Consider the following 23,383-nt stretch of genomic DNA (forward strand, 5'->3'; position numbering starts at 1 on the left):
CACCCACCCAAGTGGGCTGAGGATCAAAGTCCCCCAGGATGCGGCTAAATGCAGGTAGATGAAATGTAGGACGCCCTTTACACTGAATTACAATAAACAAATTTCAGTGTAAGTATGTCCCAACTATTGCATGGGACACATTTACACTAAAACATCTGTGTATGTTTGAAGTTCAAATGAAAGTTGGTGACCTGACCTTTTATTTGCTAAATCTGGCAATCCTATCCAGGAAGATTTTTTTTTTTAATGCAGGTGCTCGCCCCCGCCCCCCCGCCACCGTCCCCAGTGCTCTCATTCATTCAGATTTATCCCTGCAGGGGGGCCTGGGAATCTGTATTATTTTAAAGCTGCCAAGGTGACTATTATCAATAACTACTGCTGACTTTTCTTGAGCATCTGACAAGCCATGTGCTAAGTTCATTTCATGCACTGTCTAAGGTAGTCCTCACAGCACCTCTACGGGGTAGTTCTATGATTAAGCCTGCTTTACAGAGGAGAGAAAGAGGCAACAGACAGCAAGCACCTCACCCAAGGTCACACAGTTACTAAGCCATGGTTTGAATCCAGGAAAGGTGGCTCCCACTGACTTAGAAATCTTTGAATTGGAAGGACGTTGGGAGGCACACAGTCAAAGCCTCTGGTGGACTGACCGACAGGGAATCTGAGGCTCTGGGAACTCATGCTCACACTAACCAGCCTGCCACTGTGCATACGCATGAGGGGCTGAGCCCGGTGGCAGAGAGCAAGCATCTAGCCCAGGCAGGGGGCCAGCTCAGGGAGGGTTTCCAGAATGGCCTCTCCTTGAAGGGGAAGCAGACCTAAGGGGAAGCAAGGTGTGGGAAGGGGCTGGGTGCTAATGAAGAGGGTTTGTAAGCAGGAGGCTCAGTTTGCAAGCTGGCCTGGCAGCAAGACTGTGTGACAATGAGAGGGAAAGCTGGACAGGTCTGTAGGGCGGGGAGAACCAAGAAGAGACAGAAGTCAAAACTGCATTTTATTTCAAATGAACACACAGCAATTGTTTTGTTGCTGCACAGTTCTATGCTTTTTTTTTTTTTTTTCCCTCGTCTTGTGGGATCTTAGTTTTCCGACCAGGGATTGAACTCAGGCCAGGGCAGTGAAAGCACCAAGTCCTAACCACTGGACCGCCAGGGAATTCCCCAGTTCTATGCATTTTAACGCATGTACAGATTCATGACACAGCTTCACGATAGGACACAGAACAATTCCATCACCCCCAAAACATTTCCTCATACTACAACTTTGTTATCACTCCCTCCCTTCACCCCTCACCCTTGGCAACCACTGACCTGCTCTACATCTCTAGTTTCTGCCTTTTCCAGAGTGTCATATAAATGGAATCATACAACTTTTTGAGAATGGCTTCTTTCACTCAGCATAATGCCTCTGAGATCCATCCAAGTTATTGTACGCATCAATAGTTCATTCATTGTGACTGCCAAGTAGCATTCCATTCAATGGATGTACCAGGGTTTGTTCAATCCACTGAAGGACATCTGAGAAATTTCCAGTACTTTGCTATTAAAAATAATGCTGCTATGGGACTTCCCTGGTGGCACAGTGGTTAAGAGTCTGCCTGCCAATGCAGGGGACATGGGTTCAATCCCTGGTCCAGGAAGATCCCACATGCCGAGGAGCAACTAAGCCCATGCGCCACAACTACTGAGCCCGCGTGCCACAACTATTGAAGCCCAAGCCCCTAGAGCCCATGCTCTGCAATAAGAGAAGCCACCGCAATGAGAAGCCCGCGCACTGCAACGAGGAGTAGCCCCCTCTTGCTGCAACTAAACAAAGCCTGAGCACAGCAACGAGGACCCAACGCAGCCAAAAATTAATTAATTAATTAACTAATTAATTTAAAAATAATGCTGCTATGAACATTTGTGTACAGGTTTTTGCGTGAACATAAGTTTCCATTTCTCTAGGATAAATATGCAAGGGTGTAGTTCCTGGGTCATATAGTAATTGCATGTTTAGTTTTTTAAGAAACTGCCAAAATGTTTTCCAGAGTGGCTGTACCATTTTACATTCCCACCAGTAACTTATGATGGATCCTCACCAGCATTTAGTATTATGGCTATTTTTAATTTTAGCTGTTCTAATAATGTGTAGTGATATCTCACAGTGATCTTAATTTGTATTTCTCTAATAGCTAATGATAATGAACACCTTTTCATGCGCTTATTTGCCATCTGTGTCTTCTCTTCAGTGAAATATTTGTGCTTCAAGACACCAAAAGGAGAGGAATCCTACCATGTCTCACTGACACATAGCATGTGTTACTTTGAGTTGTACCTGAATGTCTGTCCTGTGTCCTTACCCAGAAGGCTAACACCTTGGGAACACAAGACATGTGGTGCATCTCCAGCCTCTGACCACGCCTGACGGACATGAAATGAAGGAATGTGAGCCTGAGGCTTCTCCCTCAGGGGTCCCAGACTCTCCTAGAGGAAGTGCAGGCTAGCAATCCCTAGCACTGTCAGCTGAGTTAACAGTACTTCCATACCAGCTGCAAAAGAAACCCCTGCTGCTGGCTGTCCCAGGAAAATTGTTCCAGAATGATGAATCCAGTAAGTGCTACCTGCTACATTATTTTCAAGAAGTTCCTAAAAATGAGGCAATGATTGATTGACTGATTGATTTTACTTAGAAGCTACTAAGAGGAAGCTAGTTCTTCCACAACCAGCAATGTTCCCACACTTGGCCAACGGGGTTGTCCCAAGCCCAGCCACGACACCAGCTACATCATTTGCTACAAGCATCCAAACTGAGACCACAGGTCCTGCTGGGGGTCTCAATGCAGCCCATACCTGAGATGTCCCCAAACACCCTCCTTCACTGGGAAATGGAGTGGTACCCTGGGGACCCCTGGCCAAGCTCAGAATCACTGCTGACACACCCAAGCCACAGAGTGCTGACCCAAGAAAAAGAGTCATCATGGGGGGACCCACACTCCAAATGGGTGAGACTAAAAGAGAAGGTCAGACTGATAGTCAATGACCTTCCATGTGCACTGAGAAGCTAGTGCTGGGGGAGAGACCCCAATGCAGGGAGACTGAGTATGGGGCACAATGACCGATGTCACCAGCCCCTCCGCCTGCTTTGTGCTAGAGCTCCTCCCACAGGACTCACTATCTCCCGGACCAGCCTCGGAGACAATCCTGGAGAACAGGGGCTGTGACTCCTTCTCACCTGGGGCCCTGCCTCTTTAAAAAACACACAGGTCCATAGTGGCTGTAGGGGGAAGGGTAAGCTGTGACGAAGTGAGAGAGTAGCAGGGACATATATGCACTATCAAATGTAAACTAGATAGCTAGTGGGAAGCTGCCGCATAGCACAGGGAGATCACCTCTGTGCTTTGTGACCATGAGAGGGGTGGGATAGGGAGGGTGGGAGGGAGGGAGACACAAGAGGGAAGAGATATGGGAACATATGTATATGTATAACTGATTCACTTTGTTGTAAAGCAGAAACTAACACACCATTGTAAGGATACGGGTTCGAGCCCTGGTCCGGGAAGATCCCACATGCTGCGGAGCAACTAAGCCCGTGTGCCACAACTACTGAGCCTGTGCTCTAGAGCCCGTGTGCCACAACTACTGATCCCGTGTGCCGCAACTACTGAAGCCCACGCGCCTAGAGCCCGTGCTCCACAACGAGAGAAGCCACCACAATGAGAAGCCTGTGCACTGCAACGAAGAGTAGCCCCCGCTCGCCGCAACTAGAGAAAGCCCGTATGCAATGAAGACCTAACACAGCCAAAAATAAATAAATAAAATAAATAAATTTATATATTAAAAAAACCACACAGGTCTATATAAACACACACCTTGTGCTTATAACTTCAAAAGGATCACAGCTTCCCAGTCCTCCCCTCCGTATGTGTGGACCCAGTTTTCACCCATCAGAAACCGGCTATTGCTCTGGGCGGGCAAGGCTCTAAGGAGGCCAGCATTCTCACACAGGGCTGCAGGCATCTACTGGTACGACCCGGGTGGGAGGCAGCGTGACAGTGTCTCAGAATTACAAATGCACAGTCCCACTGACCCAGCAACCCCCCTTCCTGGGACGTACGTTTCATTTATTCTTGTACACACCTGAAATGAAACGCAAGGTTACTCACTGCAGCGTGGCGGGTCATAGCAAATTAAAGAAACAACCTAAATGTTCAACAGGCTATAGGTTACATAAACTAGGGTACATTCGTACAATTAAGTACTGTACTGTTGTAAAAACAAGGAGGAAGCTTTTTATGTATTTATAGGAAAAAATTCCAAGATATACTATTGCTAAATGGAAAAAAAGCAAGGTGGGGGACTGAATTTACTATAAAATAAGTACTTATTTGAATACACATGTAAAGATATAAGATACTGGTAGCTCTGGTTGCCCCTGGGTGGGAGAACAGGGTGGGTAGCTGGGGATAAGAGTCAAGGGCAGACTTCACTGCATATGCTTTGAAACCATTGGTTTATGAATCTTATAAACACAATACATATTTTTTTAAATGTATTAAAGGGCTTCCCTGGTGGCACAGTGGTTGAGAATCTGCCTGCTAATGCAGGGGACACGGGTTCGAGCCCTGGTCTGGGAGGATCCCACATGCCGCGGAGCAACTAGGCCCGTGAGCCACAACTACTGAGCCTGCGCGTCTGGAGCCTGTGCTCCGCAACAAGGGAGGCCGTGATAGTGAGAGGCCCACGCACCGCGATGAAGAGTGGCCCCCGCTTGCCACAACTAGAGAAAGCCCTCGCACAGAAACGAAGACCCAACACGGCAAAAATAAATAAATTAATAAAAATGTATTAAAGTAAAAAATAAAATGTCTTGCTCAGGACTTCTGAGCTGACCCTCCATCTTGGCAAAGACAGCATCTCTGGCTAAATGGTTTTCAATCTCCAAATGGACCTCGAAAAAAGTCTGGCCTGAGGCGCAAGTGCACCATCCTGGTCTCCCACCCCGACTCTGCTTCTGGAACTGACCCACTGCAGCATCCGAAAGTTCTGGTGAAGCCCAGGAACCAGACTTGTCCAAAGAAAGACACACACAGCCCTGCCCCCCTCAACATTTCCATCCCGAGAACTGCCAGCCACCCTGACCACCTAACATCCCACTGTTGAGGACGCACGGAGCTGAGTGGGAAGGGCAAACACGCACCCTGACCTTCCGAGGTTGGTCTGAACTGGTCACCACTGGCCTCCAAACACTTTCAGTTCCCACTCTCTCCAGACCCACGGCACTGCACGTACTCCCGCCGCACCAAGCACTCACTACCTGACTGGCTGCTCATCAAGCGGACAGCCTTGGCCTTGGCCAGCTCCAGGGCGGTGATCCACTGCTGCCGCTCCACCTCTGAGCCGGCCTTGAGGTGGTAGGTCCTGCCCCCACTGGTCAGCACGATACCGCAAGAGTCCTCCGTGTCAAAGTGCGCAGTGAACAGGTTGATGGTGCCACGGCAGGTGTGGGCCATTTCACCCTGATTTCTGTGGGATGCAAGAGAAGGGATGGGGTGAGGCTCCCAAACTCCATAGTCCTAGCCTGAAAAAAAGCCTCAAGGCACATCCTTGGAATCTCAGACCCTTGGAGCTGGCACGGGCGATGGGAAATAAGGCCTCTCGGGATTGACTGGCAGGGGCTTGGCTTGTCGGGGGGGCGGTCTCAGTGGGGAAAGTGGCAGAGGGGGGAGGGCCTGTGTCAGTGCCACGTACGGGGCATGCCTGCTGTGGTCTGAGCCCTTGCAGACACCAGGAAATGGAGAGGGGTGACTGCCAGCGTCCTACTAGGCAGCACAGACCCCTGACTCCATCCCAGGCTCTTTCCACCAAGTCTCAGAACCACAGAGATGGAGCAGGGTGGGCACCTGCCACTCAAACTGAGACTAGAGACCCGGAACCCCAGGGGGTAGACTTGGAGTGCCCCCCCCCCCCGCCACACCGCCAGGAGTGACCTGGGAACTGAGATCTGCGGAGCAAGGATGCCACCATTCTCCTCGGGCCCCGGGAGATGAAGGCAATGGCTGGGCTGACACAGTACCCCTTGCGACAAGGGACTGACCCTGGGCTGGTTACAAGGTCATGGAGCTAATGGTACCAAAGTAAGGGGAAGCCGAGGTGACTAAAGTGTGGGCCATTTCCAACTGTGACCAGTGTCTGAAAAGTGAGATCCAACTATCATGACTGGATCTACTTAACTCACTCCTTTAGACACTCAAAGGAAATTCAGACACCACTCTCCCCCCGCCTCCCCCGTGACATACCAAAGCTCTTTCCACAGAGGATGTGGGAAAAGGAAGAGCAACCGATCAGCACGTAACCCTGCCAGTGCTGGAGCTCATTTGGCACTTCTGCTGCTCTTTAATGCTCACTTACATTCCCTGGCTGTTCATCATCTGCTACTTCCTTGACTCTTCTACCAGTTCCAAAGTCAGATGACTTGACACTCAGGAAGACATTCATCTTTCATTTGAACTACTGTTTCTGATTCTCTCCTGCTTTGGTTACATTCCTTAGGGAAGATGATATGCAATTGACCCTTGAACAACGTCAGGGGTTAGAAGCACCCAACCCCCTGTGCAGTTGAAAATCTGCATGGTGCTAGCAGAGAGTGAAGAGGGTTCAGAAGGGGTGGTGGAGGAAGAAGAGGATGAATGTCGACCACAGCATCAGGACCAGCCACAGCAGCACTGAAGGAGCCTGTTTCACAACCTTCTTGCTTCAGTCTTCCAGGCGATCCCAGCTGGCCACCAGGAAGGGGACCCTGTCGCTGACTGGACTTGCCACGTCCCCTCTCAGGGACGGGGTCAACGTGTCTTTGTTCTCTTGGAGGGTGGTGGTCCCCCCATTGCAGTGGGAGAGCAGATACCAATGAAGGCATGCGCGGACCTGAGTAGCGCAAGGTGTGGAGCGTGCGGGACACAAACCTCGTGCACCTCCCCAGATTCCCTCGACCACCTCCTCTGTCTCTCAGTCGGTGCCTCCTCCTTGCCCAACTGTCCCTCCACTTCTGGACTCTCGTAAAATGACAGCGGGAAACGGGAGATGGGAGTGAATGGGGCAGATACATCCTCCCTCCACTTGCGCCTCTGCGGACTGCTGAGTGGTGCATTTTCTCCTCGTGTGTCTTCTGGAGGAGTATGTGCGCCAGGCCCGCTGTGTCTCTGCCGCTGGCTGTGAAGCGACATCCAGCAAAGGAAACGCACTGCATCATTGTCACTTCCATCTTCCCACTCCCCATTTCTGCTTCACTGCCCTTCAACTACATCTCTCAAAGTGTCAACTTTTTTTTTAAGCATCTTTATTGGAGTATAATTGCTTTACAGTGGTGTGTTAGTTTCTGCTTTATAACAAAGTGAATCAGCTATACATATACATATATCCCCATAACTCCTCTCCCTTGCGTCTTCCTCCCACCCTCCCTATCCCACCCCTCTAAGTGGTCACAAAGCACCAAGCTGATATCCCTGTGCTATGTGGCTGCTTCCCACTAGCTAGCTATTTTACATTTGGTAGTGTATATATGTCCATGCCACTCTCTCGCTTTGTCCCATCTTACCCTTCCTCCTCCCCGTGTCCTCAAGTCCATTCTCTACATCTGCGTCCTTATTTCTGTCCTGCCCCTAGGTTCTTCAGAACCACTTTTTTTGTTTGTTTTTTTTTTAGATTCCATATATATGTGTTAGCATACGGTATTTGTTTTTCTCTTTCTGACTTACTTCACTCTGTATGACAGACTCTAGGTCCAACCACCTCACTACAAATAAATCAATTTCATTTCTTTTTATGGCTGAGTAATATTCCATTGTATATATGTGGCGCATCTTCTTTATCCATTCATCTGTTGATGATGGAAACTGTCAACTCTTTAATCCTTGCCTTGGGCTATGCGTTCTGGAGGACCTTCACACACACAAAAAAATGTCCACGGGCAAGAAAAAAAATTGACAGGCAACAAGTTTTAACTCAGACACATAGAAAGACAAAGGCTACTAATTTGGAGCAAAGCACTCAGCCTTGTATGAGACTTCTGTTTAACCGTTGCTCAAGCTGACTCTGATTCACTTGGTAAATTCCTCTGCGATCTTCTAAATTCTAATTTGGCAAGTACTTCCTGTGGGTTACCATATACAGGAATTGTGCTAGAAACTGGAGAGGTGGTAGATATAAAGGTAAATAAGACACATTTTCTGGCCTCAAAGAACATTCTGCTTTGTGAAAGAGACGGGCCCATAAATTGCAAGGTACTATTTAATAAGCAGAGGGAAATAAATTCAAAACAAAGGGGGTGTTCGCTTTATAAAAATTCATTGAGTTACACTCCTGTAATTTACCTATTTTTCTATGCATCTGTTATACACATACAATATATTGTATGCTACATACATATCAGTTGTCTGTTAAAAGTTGGCTTTAAAATCAAAATGAAAGGATAAGCTGCTGGTGGTTGGATCTCAGGAAACAGAATGACCCTTTCTTGTCCTAGAGGGGTCCAGGTGTACACTGGAGCAGTGTCTCAAACAGTGAGGGATTCTGCCCAAGCACAGACTAGGAGGAGGGTCAGGCTAACCCAGAGCAGCGGCATGGGGGCTGTGGCTCTGGGAAAGCCCAGGGATCCGGAGCAGCCAAAGGAGAGGATCCAGCCAAGGCCTAGGTTGATGATGGGCAGAAAAGTGAACTAAACTGTGTCCCCCATGGAGATTTATTGAAGTCCTAACCCCCAGCACCTGTGAATGTGGCCTTATTTGGAAATATGGTTTTTGAAGATATAATCAAGTTAAGATGAGGTCATTAGGGTGGGCCCTAGTCCAATAAGACTGGTGTCCTTATAAGAAGAGGAACAGACACAGAAACAGGAGGGAGGCAGAGATGGGAGTGATGCATCTACAAGCCAAGGAATGCCAAGGATCACCAGCCAACGTGAGAAGCCAGGCGGGCCTGGGACAGACTCTCCTCCAGGGCCTTCAGAGAGAGCACAGCCCTGCTGACACCTTCACTTTGGACTTCTAGCCTCCACAAGTGTGAGACTATACATTTCCTTTGTTTTAAGCCACCCAGTTTTTCATGCTTTATCACGGCAGCCTAGGACACTAAACACAATGGCTGAACAGATGGGTGGAGGAATGACCTGCGGGAACCTCACATGCAGCTGAGCCTGTTCATCAGCTGAGCACACCAACCACAGGGCTGCACCTCGCCCTCCACACAGTTCCCGCCTAGAATACTCAGCATCACGGCACCCGCACAGCTCCTCTCCTTACTGGAGCGGCCCTGCCCCAAAGCTGCCCGTCCTGCTCGGAGCTCTCCCCTCTTCCGACACCATAGTGGCTAGACAGCCAAAAACGACCTGCGTCAAAGATTCCAAGGAATCAGTTTCCACCGACGACATGCATTCACACAAAACCTAAACGTGGAAGTGAGCAAGAGGAAAGGCATCCATCGTGGTGGCAGGAACTGCGACAGAGGGCGTGTGCTCTGGCAGCCCCAGATTCCAGGGCTCCCTGCAGTGGTGTCACCCCATCACAGCAGAGGTGGTGAGAGTCTGGGGGCCCAGACTGCTCCTGACTCCTTCCAGCCCGCTCCTCCAGCCCTCCCAGCCAGTGGGAAGTGACCCCGCCCCTGGCCGCACAGCCTTTTGCTCACACTAGCCAGAGTCATGACTGCTGTGCGTGGCTGAGTCCTGACCCAGGCACCTCCCCAGAGGCTACATCATCTTGGAATGCAATCCTGTGACTGCAAACAAGGTGTGATGTTTGCTGTCTGGGATCCCTAGCAACCAGGCGAATCCTGTGTGTTTGCAGAGGTTTTAAAATCTGGATCTAGAGATGCAAAACGTACACTCGGAAAATGCAAGCCACTGATTGGGAGAGTTATTCGCAATAAATGTATCCAACAAAGAACTTGTGTCAAGAAAATATAAAGAACTCCTAAAATCAGTAATAAAGAGGCCAGCAACCCAATTTAAAAATGGGCAAAAGATTTAAGCAGGCACTTCCCAAAAGAGGATATCCAAATGGCTCATGAACGTACAAAGCAGTGCTCAATGTCATCAGTTATCAGTAAACATACACATGCCCCATGATCCAGCAATTCTGCTCCTACAGAACTCCCCACTCGGGATTTGCACACGTGTACATGTTCCAGAACTTCCACAGCATCTTCCTAATAACTGAGAACTGAAAACAACACACACATCTGTCCACACTGGACCGGATAAACAAATGGTGGTTTATTTGTTTGGTGGTTTATCCAATGGTGATGTATTATTATACAGCAATGAGAATAAAAGCATTAGAACTGCACATAACAACCTGCAAGAACCTCACAAACATAATGTTGAGCAGAAGTCAGACACCAAGAGGACGTATTGTGTGATTCCACTGATAAAAAGTACAGTAACAGGCAAAAGAAAGCTCTGGGGTGAGAAGTCCAGACAGCAGTTACCCTTGGGGGAGCAGTGACTGGAAGGGGACATGGGGGGACTCCTGGAGGGCTGGTCATGTTTTATTTCTTCAGCGGGACAGAGCTTATTCAGTGTGTTCATTTTGTGATTTGCCCACTTTCCTCTCTGTATATTGTACTTTATTAAAAGTTTACATTTAAAAGTACAGGAATGGGGGGAATTCCCTGGCAGTCCAGTGTTTAGGACTCCGTGCTCTCACTGCCGAAGGCCCGGGTTCAGTCCGTGGTCTGGGAACTAAGATCCCGCAAGTCGTGTGGCCAAAAAAAAAAGAACAGGAATGGGGAGAATTCTTTGCTGGCAGTGGTGGCAGCAGCAACAATTGGTTCTCAGCGGCAGTAGAGGTAGCAGGGCCCCGGTGGCAATGTCCTTGCCGGGATGGTTCTGTGACACAACTTTGAGCCTGGATCTAGCTGCCCAGCCTGCCTTCTTCTCACCTCTCCTCTGAGATCTCTGTTCTGCCTTTCCAGGGATCCTGTGAGCGCAAATGAAGATCCTTCCAGTAAATACCCTTTTTTTTTTTGGTTTAACATATCCAGAGCTGGTTTACTGTTATTCTCAACTAAGAACCTGCTGGTACACGTGAGCAGCAGCCACAGAAGGGATGTCGGAAGGTGGGGAGGGCAGTGAGGAAGGTTGTAAGAGACGCGGGCAGGAGAAAACAGCAGAGTTCGGTTCTTCTGTCTCTCGGGCCAAGGGGATGCTGTTAGGACCCTTCCAGGTCTAAGTAATGAAACTCAGCTGTTTGTTCTAACTACCCCATCCCAAGGGCTTACCTTGGGATGTGTCTCACACAGGTTAGCCATTTAAGATGTGACAAGAAAGGCAGGAAAGTCACCTCTCTGTTCCAGATGCGGAGGGTGAGCCTCGGAGATGTGGGCAGCTCAGTGGAGCTCCCAAAGGGGACCGTGCCACTAGAGCGAGGCCCACCCACCCACAGCCCTGCCTCTTACCCACAGGGCCGCACAGACTTGTCTGCCAGGCTTCACGTGTGCTCTCAAAAGTCACCAAAGCTGGTGGGATGACTCTATTTAGAAAATGCTAGACATGGCAAGTGTCAGACGTGGCCCATCAAACAGAAGCATCTACAGTGCAGTGTTTGCTTCCGGAGATGAGACCATCACTACAAGACCTGACCCCATTTCATTTTGCTTCTGGCCTCATTCTTCGCCATTTAGAGTTTCCCTTGAGAAATGTTAAATAAATGCTGCCTGCAAGTTCTACAGGAAGGATATGTCTAATGTAATTTTTAGAATAAAAACTAAAAAGGAGACTCAGGATCCATCCTCCAGTTACTGAAATTCACGAGGCTACATTTTTACACAAATGGAGGATGACAGTAATTTATAAAAGACAGCACACTTATCAAGACAACTTATATCCAGGTAGTACCTCACTTTCTGTAACAGTCTGTCACAAACATGAGTCTTTTGATCCTTGCAAGGGCCCAGAAAGTGGGCAAAGCAGACATTGATTTGTTCAGCAAATATTTATCAAGTATATTCTATATGGCAGGCACCTGTAGGAGGAAATTAGCCTCATTTATATCCAAGAAAGGAGAGGAGGCCAGGAAAAGGTAAATCATGTGCCCCCATCCATAGAGCTGGTAAACAACAAAGCCAGCACCAGAACTCAGTTTCTCTGCCAACAGCACAGGGCTCTTCTCAAGGAGAAAACTGGGGTTTCCATCAAGAAAAAATGTTCTGCTTTACCCGGTATTGTTTGTATTTGCTGCTTACAAGCTAGAACATAAGTTCCACAAGCCACAGACCTGGCCTGTCTTGTCCCTACACACGTGACACATGGTAGGAGCTCAGAGATGTTGGGCTGGCAGAGTGAATTAATGCATGTGTGTTACATGCAGAGGAACAAACCCAGGGAGATGATCCAGGCTCGGCCCACACCGGAAGTTCTGCCGACCTCACATGCTAAAGGTGGAGTAATGGGGTTAACACCACCCCACTCTGTCAACATCACTGACTGAAAATCCATTAGATGCTTTTTGTGGTTCCATCAAAATATCAGAATATCATGAACTACTCAGTGACACCTAAGGTGGTTCTTCAGATTATTAAGTGGAAAGCCTGTCACAGAATATTACACAAATGCTTTAGATCTCAAATTTAGACCAAAAAGATCTTGTCAAGTAGAAAATGGATGAATGTTTTAATGGCTGAAGCAAAAATTAAAACACTGTCTGATGTGGTTCTACATGTGTGTAGAGGAAATATTTAAGACAATTATGCTGTAAATGGGGGAGTGTAAAGGAACTTACAAGGAGGTAAGGTTTCTATACTTCACTAAAACTGGTAAAATGACATCAGCAGACTGTGATAAGTCATGTATATGTAATGTAATATATAGAAGAACCACTAAAAAAGTTATCCAAAGAGACATACTCAAAAACACTAAAGAATGATTAAACATAAGGTGACCACATGACCCAACAATTCCACTCTGAGGTATATACCCAAGAGAAATGAAAACATATGCCCACACAAAAACTTGTACACAAAAACATTTATAATAGCATTATGCATAACAGCTAAAAGGTAGAAACAATACCATCAATGAATGAATGGACAAAAAAAGAGTCATACAATGGGGTCCAACTTGGTTGAACCTTGAACATTATGCCAGTATAATTTAATCTTACTTACTCTGATGGAACCCCTAGCTAGCAGTTCACAGGAAATAAAGAAGATAGAAGAGTATGATAAATAACATTATGGAGATGCAATCAGCAAAATCCAGTTTGTGTGAAACTATAGAACAAATGACCCCATTTCTTCAACAAATAAATTGCAAGGGGAAAAAGAGAAAAAGAGAAGAAGAACCCATAAATCAAGAGAGACTGGGGAGCCCCTTCCCCTTTCCCAGGAGAAACTAAGCTGTGGGGATTCAGACAGTGCAGCCAGGCCCTGTGGCAGAGGGGTTTGGCCAAGACCGCCACCGAGATCAGCAATACCAACGTCGAAATAACTCAGCCAGCACGACTGGTTGAGCAAGAACAGAGGAGATTTGGCCAGCGTGACCAGGAGGATGTTTTCATACAAGGGACTGAGCAAATAAGTAAATATATTGAGGATCATGGGAGCCAGATCTCTTACTGTCAGAGTCTGAAGTTGGAAACATGGAAGAGAAAGGTAAGAAAAAACTGTCTCTATCCACAAAGAGAGCCTAGAAGCAATAACGTCCCAATGACAATGAGCACACCTAGCACCCAGTGTTTGGCTTCTAGATACCATTTTCCACTAAAAGGAACCAGGGCTCATTGGAGAAATGGCAGATTGCAGTACAGAAGAACCAGGATCATTCTGTTGTACAAAAAAAGGAAGGAGGTGTTCAAATAGGGAATGTCAAAAGGACACAGGAGCCAGTTTAAAAGGACTCCTCTTACCCAAAACCAGGACAATTTCAGTGTCAAAATAAATGATAATTACAGATAACAACCCATTGGATAATCTAGAAATCCATGGGTTCACACTGATATAAATAAATGGATAAATTAAAAGCCCTTCTTGGGCTTCCCTGGTGGCGCAGTAGTTGAGAGTCTGCCTGCCAATGCAGGGGACACGGGTTCATGCCCCGGTCCGGGAAGATCCCACATGCCACAGAGCAGCTAGGCCTGTGAGCCACGGCCGCTGAGCCTGCACGTCCGGAGTCTGTGCTCCGCAACGGGAGAGGCCACAACAGTGAGAGGTCCATGTACCGCAAAAAAAAAAAAAAAAAAAAAAAAAAAAAAAAGCTCTTCTTTTATAGTACAATGCCTACTAATAAATATAGAAGGAATGTTATTAGAAAATCACCAACTGGCAACCATCAAAGTAATAACGGATTCAGGCAAGAATCACCAAAGAGTGGTAAAAATCAGTTGGAAGCGACTTCCCTGGTGGTGCAGTGGATAAGACTCTGAGCTCCCAATGCAGGGGGCCCAGGTTTGATCCCTGGTCAGGGAACTAGATCCCACATGCATGCCACAACTAAGGAGCCTGCTTACCGCAACTAAGACCCAGTGCAAGCAAATAAATAAATAAATAAATATTCTTTTAAAAATCAGTGGGGAGATTTGTTGACAAACAGGGTTTTACATAGCCTTAAGGTGTCTCCCCATAAAAATACTTTTTAATTAGTCATTAATTAGTAATTATAAAATTAACTTTACAGTGGAGAAACCTGGCAAACACCATCTTAACCAAATGATGATCACTAGTGGTAGGACAAATCAACATCATGTGCCTCCTGATATGATGCACTGTGAAGGACAAAATATGCATCCTGTGGTATTTCTGCCACAGATACAGGACTTGAATCTAAACATAAGGGAACACCGGGCAATCCCAAATTGAGGCAGATTTTACAAAGTAACTGGCCTGAATTTATCAAAAACGTTTAGGTCATGAAAGACAAGGGAAAATGGAAGACTGTTCCAGACTGAAACTAAAGTGACAAGACACAACAACCAAATGCAATCTATGATCCTGGAATGGATCTTCTACCTCGAAAGGACATTATTGGGACAACTGGCAAAATATGAACAGGGTCCACGGATTGGATGGTAGCTTTGTATCAGTGTTTACACTGTGAATATATAGGAGAATGTCCTTGTTTTAGGAATACACACTGACATATTAAGTGATCCCCGGCACCATGTCTGAAACTTACTCTTAAAGAGTTAAAAGGAACTTCCTTGGCAGTCCAGTGCTTAAGACTTCGCCTTCCAATACAGGGGGTGCAGATTCCATCCCTGGTCGGGGAGCTAAGATGCCACATGCCTCGCAGCCAAAAAACCAAAACAGAAGCAATATTGTAACAAATTCAATAAAGACTTTTAAAATGATCCACATCAAAAAAAAAATCTTAAAAAAAAAGAATTAAAAATAATATGTATAAATATAATATATAGAGAGAATGACAAGGTAAATGTAGTATATTAACAATTGGAGGACCTGAGGAGTGGGTACATTGGAGTTCTTTCATAACTTTCCTCTAAGTTTGAAATTATTTCAAAACAAAATATTTTTTAAAATCTGAGGAGAAATATCAACAATTGCAATGAATGGACTCTATTTGGATCCTGATTTCTGGAAACTCTAAAAAAATTTTAAACTAATGGGGAAATTTTATTACGGGATTATATGAAATCATGTGTGTAAAAATTTTGAAAATTGTAAAGCACTATAGAATTTAAAGAAACTTTCATTCAATAAGTATCTATTGAATGCCTACAAAATTTTTTTTAATTAAAGAGAAATCAATAGAGAAATTTTAATATTGACTGGATATTTGATAATATTAAGGAATTATTGTTAAATTTTTAGGCATGTTAATGCCATTTAGGTTAATTTTGAAGAAACTTTCATCTCTAAAGAGATACATAATGAAATATTTACAAATATTCATTATTATTAAAACTATTTTTTAACTTAATTCTTAGAATTAAGTAAAAGATGTCTGCGACTTACTTCAAGTTAACTGAGGGTGGGGAGGCCATAGACTGACCTTAAAGTGAGACTTGCTAACACTGGGTGATGGGCCATCATCTACTTTTATGCGTTTGAAAATTTCCACAGTAAAAAATAAAATCCATTTAAAATCTATCGCATTTTAAATTCTTCCCTGTGTACAGCGATGGCCAACAGCAGCGATGAAGGACTTTGGTGACGAGCCCCTGTGAGCCAGCGCACAAGGCTATGCGCTGAGTGTCTCGGGAATCAAGGAACGCAATGACGGGTCCCTAAGGCACAGGGCGGGATCTATTTTGAGCACAGTCCTGCGCCTACACATTCAGGATACTTGAACGGATTTGATTTTTTTTTAATCAGCACACAATCTCTGCAGCTGCAGCCACAATCTACAGGGTGTCCCAGCAACCTAGATTCTTCCTTTTACATGTGATCTGTGAGCTTAAATGTTCAGCAGCACTAAAACATACCCCCTAAAAATGCTACACCAAGCAAAGGAGGCTCTAAAAAAGAAAATCAGTTACCAAGACAAGAGAAAGACTGAAATGCCAGGGATTAGAGGTCAATTAAGGAGACACTGAAGTCGAAATTTAACACACTAAGGACAATTACAAATTTAAATGCACATATTACTATACGAGTTTATAGAGCTGATGGTGAGACATAATTTATTCAGGAATTCTACTTCCTCCCTTCATGGGCTCCGGTATTATAGGCACTGACGTTAATATTAGATGAAATAATCTTACGTAAAAGTGACTCCCACCCAGCTTCTATGGAAGCAGAAACAGCAGCTCAGCTCCTGTCAAACCGTGACAGCAGCCTGCAAAACCAAAGTCCCCACAGCACAGTCACAGACTTCCCAACGGAGACTGAGTTTAAAACAACCATCACCCCCGCGGGGCACGTTCATTCTTTCGTTCAGTCAACGTGGCAAGGCAGGCCCTGGGGTCAGATCAGTGAGCAAGACAGATGAGGTCGGGGCCTCTGTGGCATAGTCTATCTCTTGGGCCCTCACAGCATCCAGCAAGAGTGTGCCTTCTGTCTCCCCTCCAACATTTGGACTGAACAAGGGAAGGGCCCTGTCAGCAGAGAGGGGGCTTCCCCCGACAGGGTTCCTCAACACTAGAAAGATAGTCCTCAGCGTGACTACCCCTGAAAGAGACCTCAAGTATGTCTTCTTCATCCTCTGGCAAATCCAGCCCTGCTTTCCTTGACTGGACTGGTTAAACAGGAGTGTGGGGTTCAACAGGAGGTTTTCACTCGTTACACATTCACTGTTAGAAAAACCCTGACATTCATAACATCCCCTTCACTTACTAAAGAGTTTACCAAATGCTTCTTCACGGTTTACTTCAGACAGCCAAGTAGGTCCGTTTACAGATGAGGAAAGTGAAGGTCACAAAGGTTTGGAGCCTTCCTCCCTCACTGGGCAGGGCTGACTTGTATAACTAAGTGGATACAGTGGAAATGACAGAGTGTGACTTCGAGGGTAGGTCAGAAAAGGCATTGTGGTTCCTGCCTGCTCTCTCTTGCATCACTCCCCCTGGGGAAAGCCAGCTGCCATATTGTGAGGACACTTTGGACAGGTCCACAGAGCTAGGAACGGAGGCCTCCTGTCAACAGCCAGCACCACTTGGCCAGGCAAGTGAGGGAGCTGCCTTAGAAGTGGAGCCTCCAGGCCCAGTCAAGCCTTCAGATGAGTGTCGCCCTCATGAAATCATCCCCAGCCAGAATCCCTCCAACTCCACCTGCTCAAGAATTCTTTTTTTAAAATTAATATTTATTTATTTATTTGGCTGTGCTGGGTCTAGTTGCGGCACACAGGATCTCCGTTGTGACATGCGGGATCTTTAGTTGCAGCATGCGGATCTAGTTGCCTGACCAGGGAATGAACCTGGGCCCCCTGCATTGGGAGCATGGAGTCATAACCACTGGACCACCAGGGAAGTCCCTCACTCATGAATTCTTGACGCACAGGAACGGTGAGATGGTTATTATTGTTTTAAGCCACTAAATGTTGGGTGATTTGTCATGCAGCAATAGATAATACACAGGGACACCGAGCCAGCCTCTCTGAAGATGAAGAGTATGGCCATATGGAAGGGATAAGTCCAGCTGTGCAGGACAGAAAAACACCCCAATGAGGACAAATGCTGCCTGGAAACCCACCTCAGCTCAACAGAGGAAGAATTTTCTAACATTCAGAATTATCTCAGGAATACCAGTTTGTCTTGGAGATAAAGGTTTATTCTCTGTCACCTGAGAGGTTTGCCCAAGTCTCATGCTGAGAGGCCAGAAATGCTATAGGAAGAAGTCAATGAACAGACAGATGGTTGGACAAGATGACCTTTAAGTTCCTTTCCTACCTAGACATTCTCCCACCACTAGCTTCCCAGGCACCGATGACAGGTCTGTCCAGTGTGTGGCCAGCTAAGAGTTACTAAACACTGATCTAACATGCAATGGGCCTTCTAGGAGGAAACAACTGAAATATGATCTACTGGTCCTGCCCTCAAGCAGCTGCACATGCCCACAGATGACATATCACTCAGCCCACTTGTTCAAGGTGGAGGAGGGTCCCAGGTGCCGCTGCCTGAGGCAGAGCTGTCCCGGCCACCTGTGGATATGCAAGCAAGAATAAACCCCCCCTTGCTTTAAACCTCTGGGTTTGGGGGTGATTTGTTTTGGAGCTGCCTGATCCAGGAGGAGAGTGAGCTGAGGACTCAGTTCTAACTCTCTCTCCTGTCAGGATGGTCACAGAGCCCACTGTCATCAGAGTATGACCATGGATGAAGAGGTGAGATGATCCTGGAGAGACAGAGATGAGGCTGGTCCTGAGGGTGGGTGGGTGGTATGGGTATGGGATGAAGGGAAGGTGGAAAAGGAGGCTCCAGTGTCGAAACACAGAGGGCTGTCAGCAGTCTTGTTGGCAACCTAAGTGTCTGCTCTTGATCTCCACCCACCTCCTCTTAGGCTATGGCAAACACTCCTTCTGTGAGTAGAGGACTCTGTAGCTAGTCACAGAAGCCTACAGATATGAGAAGGGACCTTAGTGGTCTGCCTTCTTAGATTTAACTTCCCATGGTCCCAGATGACAGAGTTGCAGCTGGACCTTGAAGATGACACGTTCTCATATTCAATGAGTGTCCGTGTTTTTCAAAAGGGTTTGGTTTTCACCTTCACACATACATGGTCAAATGATCTTTGAGAGGGGTGCCAAGACCACTCAATGGGGAAAGGACAGTTCTCTTCAACAAATGGTGCTGGGAAAACTCTATATCTGCATGCAAATGAAGGAAATCAGATCCTTAACTTACACTGTAAAAAATTAACTCAAAATAGATTAAAGACCTCAATGTTAAGACCTAAAAGTATACAACTCCTAGAAGAAAACAGGGGGAAAGCTTCATGACCCTGAACTTGGCAATTGGGACTACGTCAAATTTTAAATGTTTGTACATAAAATGACACAATCAAAAGAGTAAAAAGGCAACCTATGGAATAAGATAAAAATATTTGCAAATCATATATTTGATAAAGGATTAATAATGAGAATATATGGAGAACTCCTACAATTCAACAACAAAAAAATCAAGTAGATTAAAAAATGGACAAATGACTTGAATAGACATTTCTCCAAAGATAATATACAAATGGCCAACAAGCACATGAAAATGCGCTCAGCATCACTAATAATCAGAGAAATGCAAATCAAAACCACAAGGAGATATCACTTCACACCCATTAGGATGGCCATTATTAAAAAACAAAACAAAACAAAACAAAAAAACAGGGACTTCCCTGGTGGTCCAGTGGTAAAGAATCCGCCTTCTAATGCACGGGACCTGGGTTCGATCCTTGGTTGGGGAACTAAGATCCCACATGCCACGTGTCAACTAAGCCCGCATGCCCCAACTACTGAGCTCCAGTGCCTCAACGAGAGAGCCCACGCGCTCTGGAGCCTGCACGCCACAACTAGAGAAAAGCCCGCGCACCGCAACAAAGACCCAACGCAGCCAAGAAATAAAGAAAATAAATAAAATAAATAAATATTAAAAAGACACAAAGTGTTGGCAAGGATATGAAGACTGGAATTTTTGTGCATTGTTGGTAGGACTGTAAAATAGTGCAACCATGATGGAAAACAGTATGGAGGTTCCTCAAAAATTAAAAATAGAACTGCCATATGATCCAGCAATCCCACTTCTGGAGATATATCCAAAAGACTTGAAAGCAGGGTCTCAAAGAGATGCACACCCATGTTCTATTCACAATAGCCAAGAGGTAGAAGCAACCCAAATGTCCACTGACAGATAAATGGATAAGCAAAATGTGGTCTATACATACAATGGAATATTATTCAGCCTTAAAAAGCATGGAAATCCTGTCACATACTACAGCATAGATGAACCTTGAGGAAATTATGCTAAGTGAATTAAGCCAGTCACAAAAGAACAAATACTGTGATTATTCCACTTTTATGAGGAATCTAAAGTAGTCAAATTCATAGAAACAGAAAGTAGAATAGTGGTTACCAGGGGCTGGGGAGAAGGGGAAAAGGGGAGTTGTTTAACGGGTAAAGAGTTTCATTTTTACATGATGAAAAAGCTCTGATGATCTGTTTCACAACAATGTGAATATACTTAACACTATTGAACTGTATACTTAAAATTGGTGAAGATAGTAAATTTTATGTTATGTGTTTTTCCCATAATTTTAAAAATTACACTGCTAATTAATGACCAAAAAAGGTGGCAGGGCTGGGGGTGAGCTTGATTTCCCACTGTCTTTACAGCCTATAGAGTATCAAATCTAACAATGGCTAGACCCTGATTATGAAAGACGTGGTTCCATACATGATCTGATGGAAATATTTTAATACAATACTTAAGAACTGGACAATTTGGGACTGAGAGAACTCCTGGGACCCAGGAGGAGTCCTAGTAGATACTTTCATGTGTTTCCTCTCACTTTCTATCCAGCAGCTAGACAATTGGATCCTTAGAACAGACAAAGGGTAAACTACATGGACCTCTAATTCAAACACATCTATTTTCAAAACTTTTGGGGAAAAAGGTGATCAGGACAGTGTAGTAACTAAGAACAATTGCTCTGGACTTAGCTTGGCCTGGACTTGAATCTGGCTAGGCAACCTACTAGTCGTGAAATCTTCAAGTCTTTTCAACCTCTCTAGACCCATTTCTCCATCTGTAAAACAGGGACGATAATAATAGAACCAACAACCCCTAGGTTCATTCAAAGGATAAAATGAAATAATCCATGCAGAGTGCTTAGCACAGGGCCTGACACATATTAAATATGACAAATGTTATTATGAGAAATAAAGCCCTCTAAGGATACATATTTAAGATTACACTGTTGACAGCTTCTGAACAGGCAAGGAAAGGCTGTAGCAGACACTATGTGGCATTTCCCTTGTCCTCCTCTTAGAATAGGGTTGCCAGGGACTTCCCTGGTGGCGCAGTGGGTAAGAATCCGCCTGCCAATGCAGGGGACATGGGTTCGAGCCCTTGTCCATGAAGATCCCACATGCCGCAGAGCAACTAAGCCTGTGAGCCACAACTACTGAAGCCCGCGCGCCTAGAGTTCGTGCTCTGCAACAAGAGAAGCCACTGCAATGAGAAGCCCGCACACCGCAACAAAGAGTAGCCCCCGCTCGCCGCAACTAGAGAGAGCCCGCACGGAGCAACGAAGACCCAACGCAGCCAAAAATAAATTAATTAATTTTTTAAAAAAAGAAAGAATAGGGCTGCCAGATAAAATACAGGATGAAAAAAACAAAATCCTAAGCTAAAATACATAGTACAATTAAAAAAACATGGGAGGCCCAGTTAAATTTGAATTTTAAATAAACAACAAATAATTTTTAGCATAAGTATATCCCAAATATTGCATGGGATATACCTATACTGAAATTTTATTTATTTATTCTGAAATTTGATATTTATCTGAAATTCATATTTAACTGGGTATTCTATATTTTTATTTGCTAAATCTGACAAACCTACTTGGAACTTTGCCCCAGCCCCACTCCCAGGTGGCCTGAGCAGTCATTTTTGACCCAGACCTGTTCCCAGACTCCAGTTGATTAAACTTGACCAAAATGGAACCAATCCAGTTTTCCTTCATAGAAACTGGGTTAAGGTAGTTTGACAGCCTCTGTTGTATTGATGGTTATACCTGTAACTCATGAACTCAGGAGCTGTAGGCAGCAGCCACCTTCTGCCACATGGCCCAAGGAGCAAAAAAACAAAACAGACTGGACTACAGGGAGGAAAATAAGATGTAAAGCAGACATAAGAAGTGAGAAAAGTATGCAAACTGCCAGGCAGGCTTTGTAAAACCATTCTGTGGTCTCACAAGAAAGCCTTTTTTAGACACACACACACATCGCTCTAGTTGCTCTGGAAAGCTTTTGCTACTTGCAATCAAAAAGCCTAAGAAATCAAGACAATTGTAGACTTAATTCCTGGGCTCAATATGTCCCATGTTATTGATTTGAAGGGTAAAAATGACTAGGAAGCCACTTTGACCTCAATTCTGGGTCCAGTGATCAAAGCGGTACTGCTGAAAATGTAGCGTCTGGATCAGGTCTGGTCCGTGCATGTCTGCCCCGTTTTCTTGGGACGCTCCCTCTGAGGCAAGCCAGCCTCCAGGGAAGCAGTCTGGCTGCTCTGAAGTCACCATGCAGTAAGGAAGCCCAAACCAGCCATGTGGACAGAGCACAGGGAGAAGCCCTGAGACTCTATGGATTGAGAGAGATGCCCGGCCAGCCTCCAGATGCTCCAGAACCTGCCATTCCGACCCCAGCCACCAGCTGACTGCCACGCCATGAGAGGGCCCAAGCCAGAATTGTACAGCCAAGCCCTTTCTGAATTCCCAACTGAGAGAAACTGTGAGCGATAATAAAACCATTGTTGTTGTTTTAAGCCTCCAAGTTATGCAGCAATAGATAATGGATAAGCCTAGTGCACAGGCGCAGCTGTCCTTGCCAACAGTTTCACTGTTTAGCAAGTACCTGATCACAATGGGACGAGACTAGCTTTTCATGAGGCCTACAGAGCCAGCACTCCTGCTGTGTGGTCACATGCAGGGCCCAATCCTGAAGACAGGCGAGCCAGACAGGGTATCTCCTGAATGAAGGTAACAGGTGGGGAACCAAGAGGGGGCAAAGGCCCCCCAACCATCCCTTCTTGAGAGAGGCTGCCCACTCACAGGTCTCCAAGTGGACCAGAGACATATCTACCCAAGGGAGAGCTGGAGGGATGGCTTGTTTGGGTGGGAAGACAGTCAGAGCTTCTGACACTAAGAGGACAGGCTCCAGTGGTGGGGAATTCCAGAAAGTGCTGGATTCAGATCTCAGCTAGGCCACCCACTAAGCGATGCCACTGCAGTGGGACAAACCCTGGCTTTCTCAATTGTCA

General features: G+C 45.7%; 1 protein-coding gene across 7 annotated transcripts in view; it reads right to left on the minus strand.

The window, feature by feature from the left end:
* Positions 1-23,383, minus strand: part of OSBP2 (oxysterol binding protein 2) — a 150,284-nt gene that overhangs the window by 114,264 nt on the left and 12,637 nt on the right. For 4 of the 7 annotated variants that reach the window (XM_024120610.3, XM_024120609.3, XM_055080554.1 and 1 more), the window contains exon 2: positions 5,293-5,501. In XM_024120610.3, the coding sequence (XP_023976378.1) occupies positions 5,293-5,501 (209 nt within the window). Of the gene's footprint in view, positions 1-5,289; positions 5,502-6,386; positions 6,750-23,383 lie in introns of those variants that run through there. The other 3 variants (XM_028480344.2, XM_028480336.2, XM_028480342.2) reach the window with 2 other exon arrangements.

Source organism: Physeter macrocephalus, chromosome 19 (genome assembly GCF_002837175.3).
Source record: "Physeter macrocephalus isolate SW-GA chromosome 19, ASM283717v5, whole genome shotgun sequence".
Lineage (NCBI taxonomy): Eukaryota > Metazoa > Chordata > Mammalia > Artiodactyla > Physeteridae > Physeter > Physeter macrocephalus.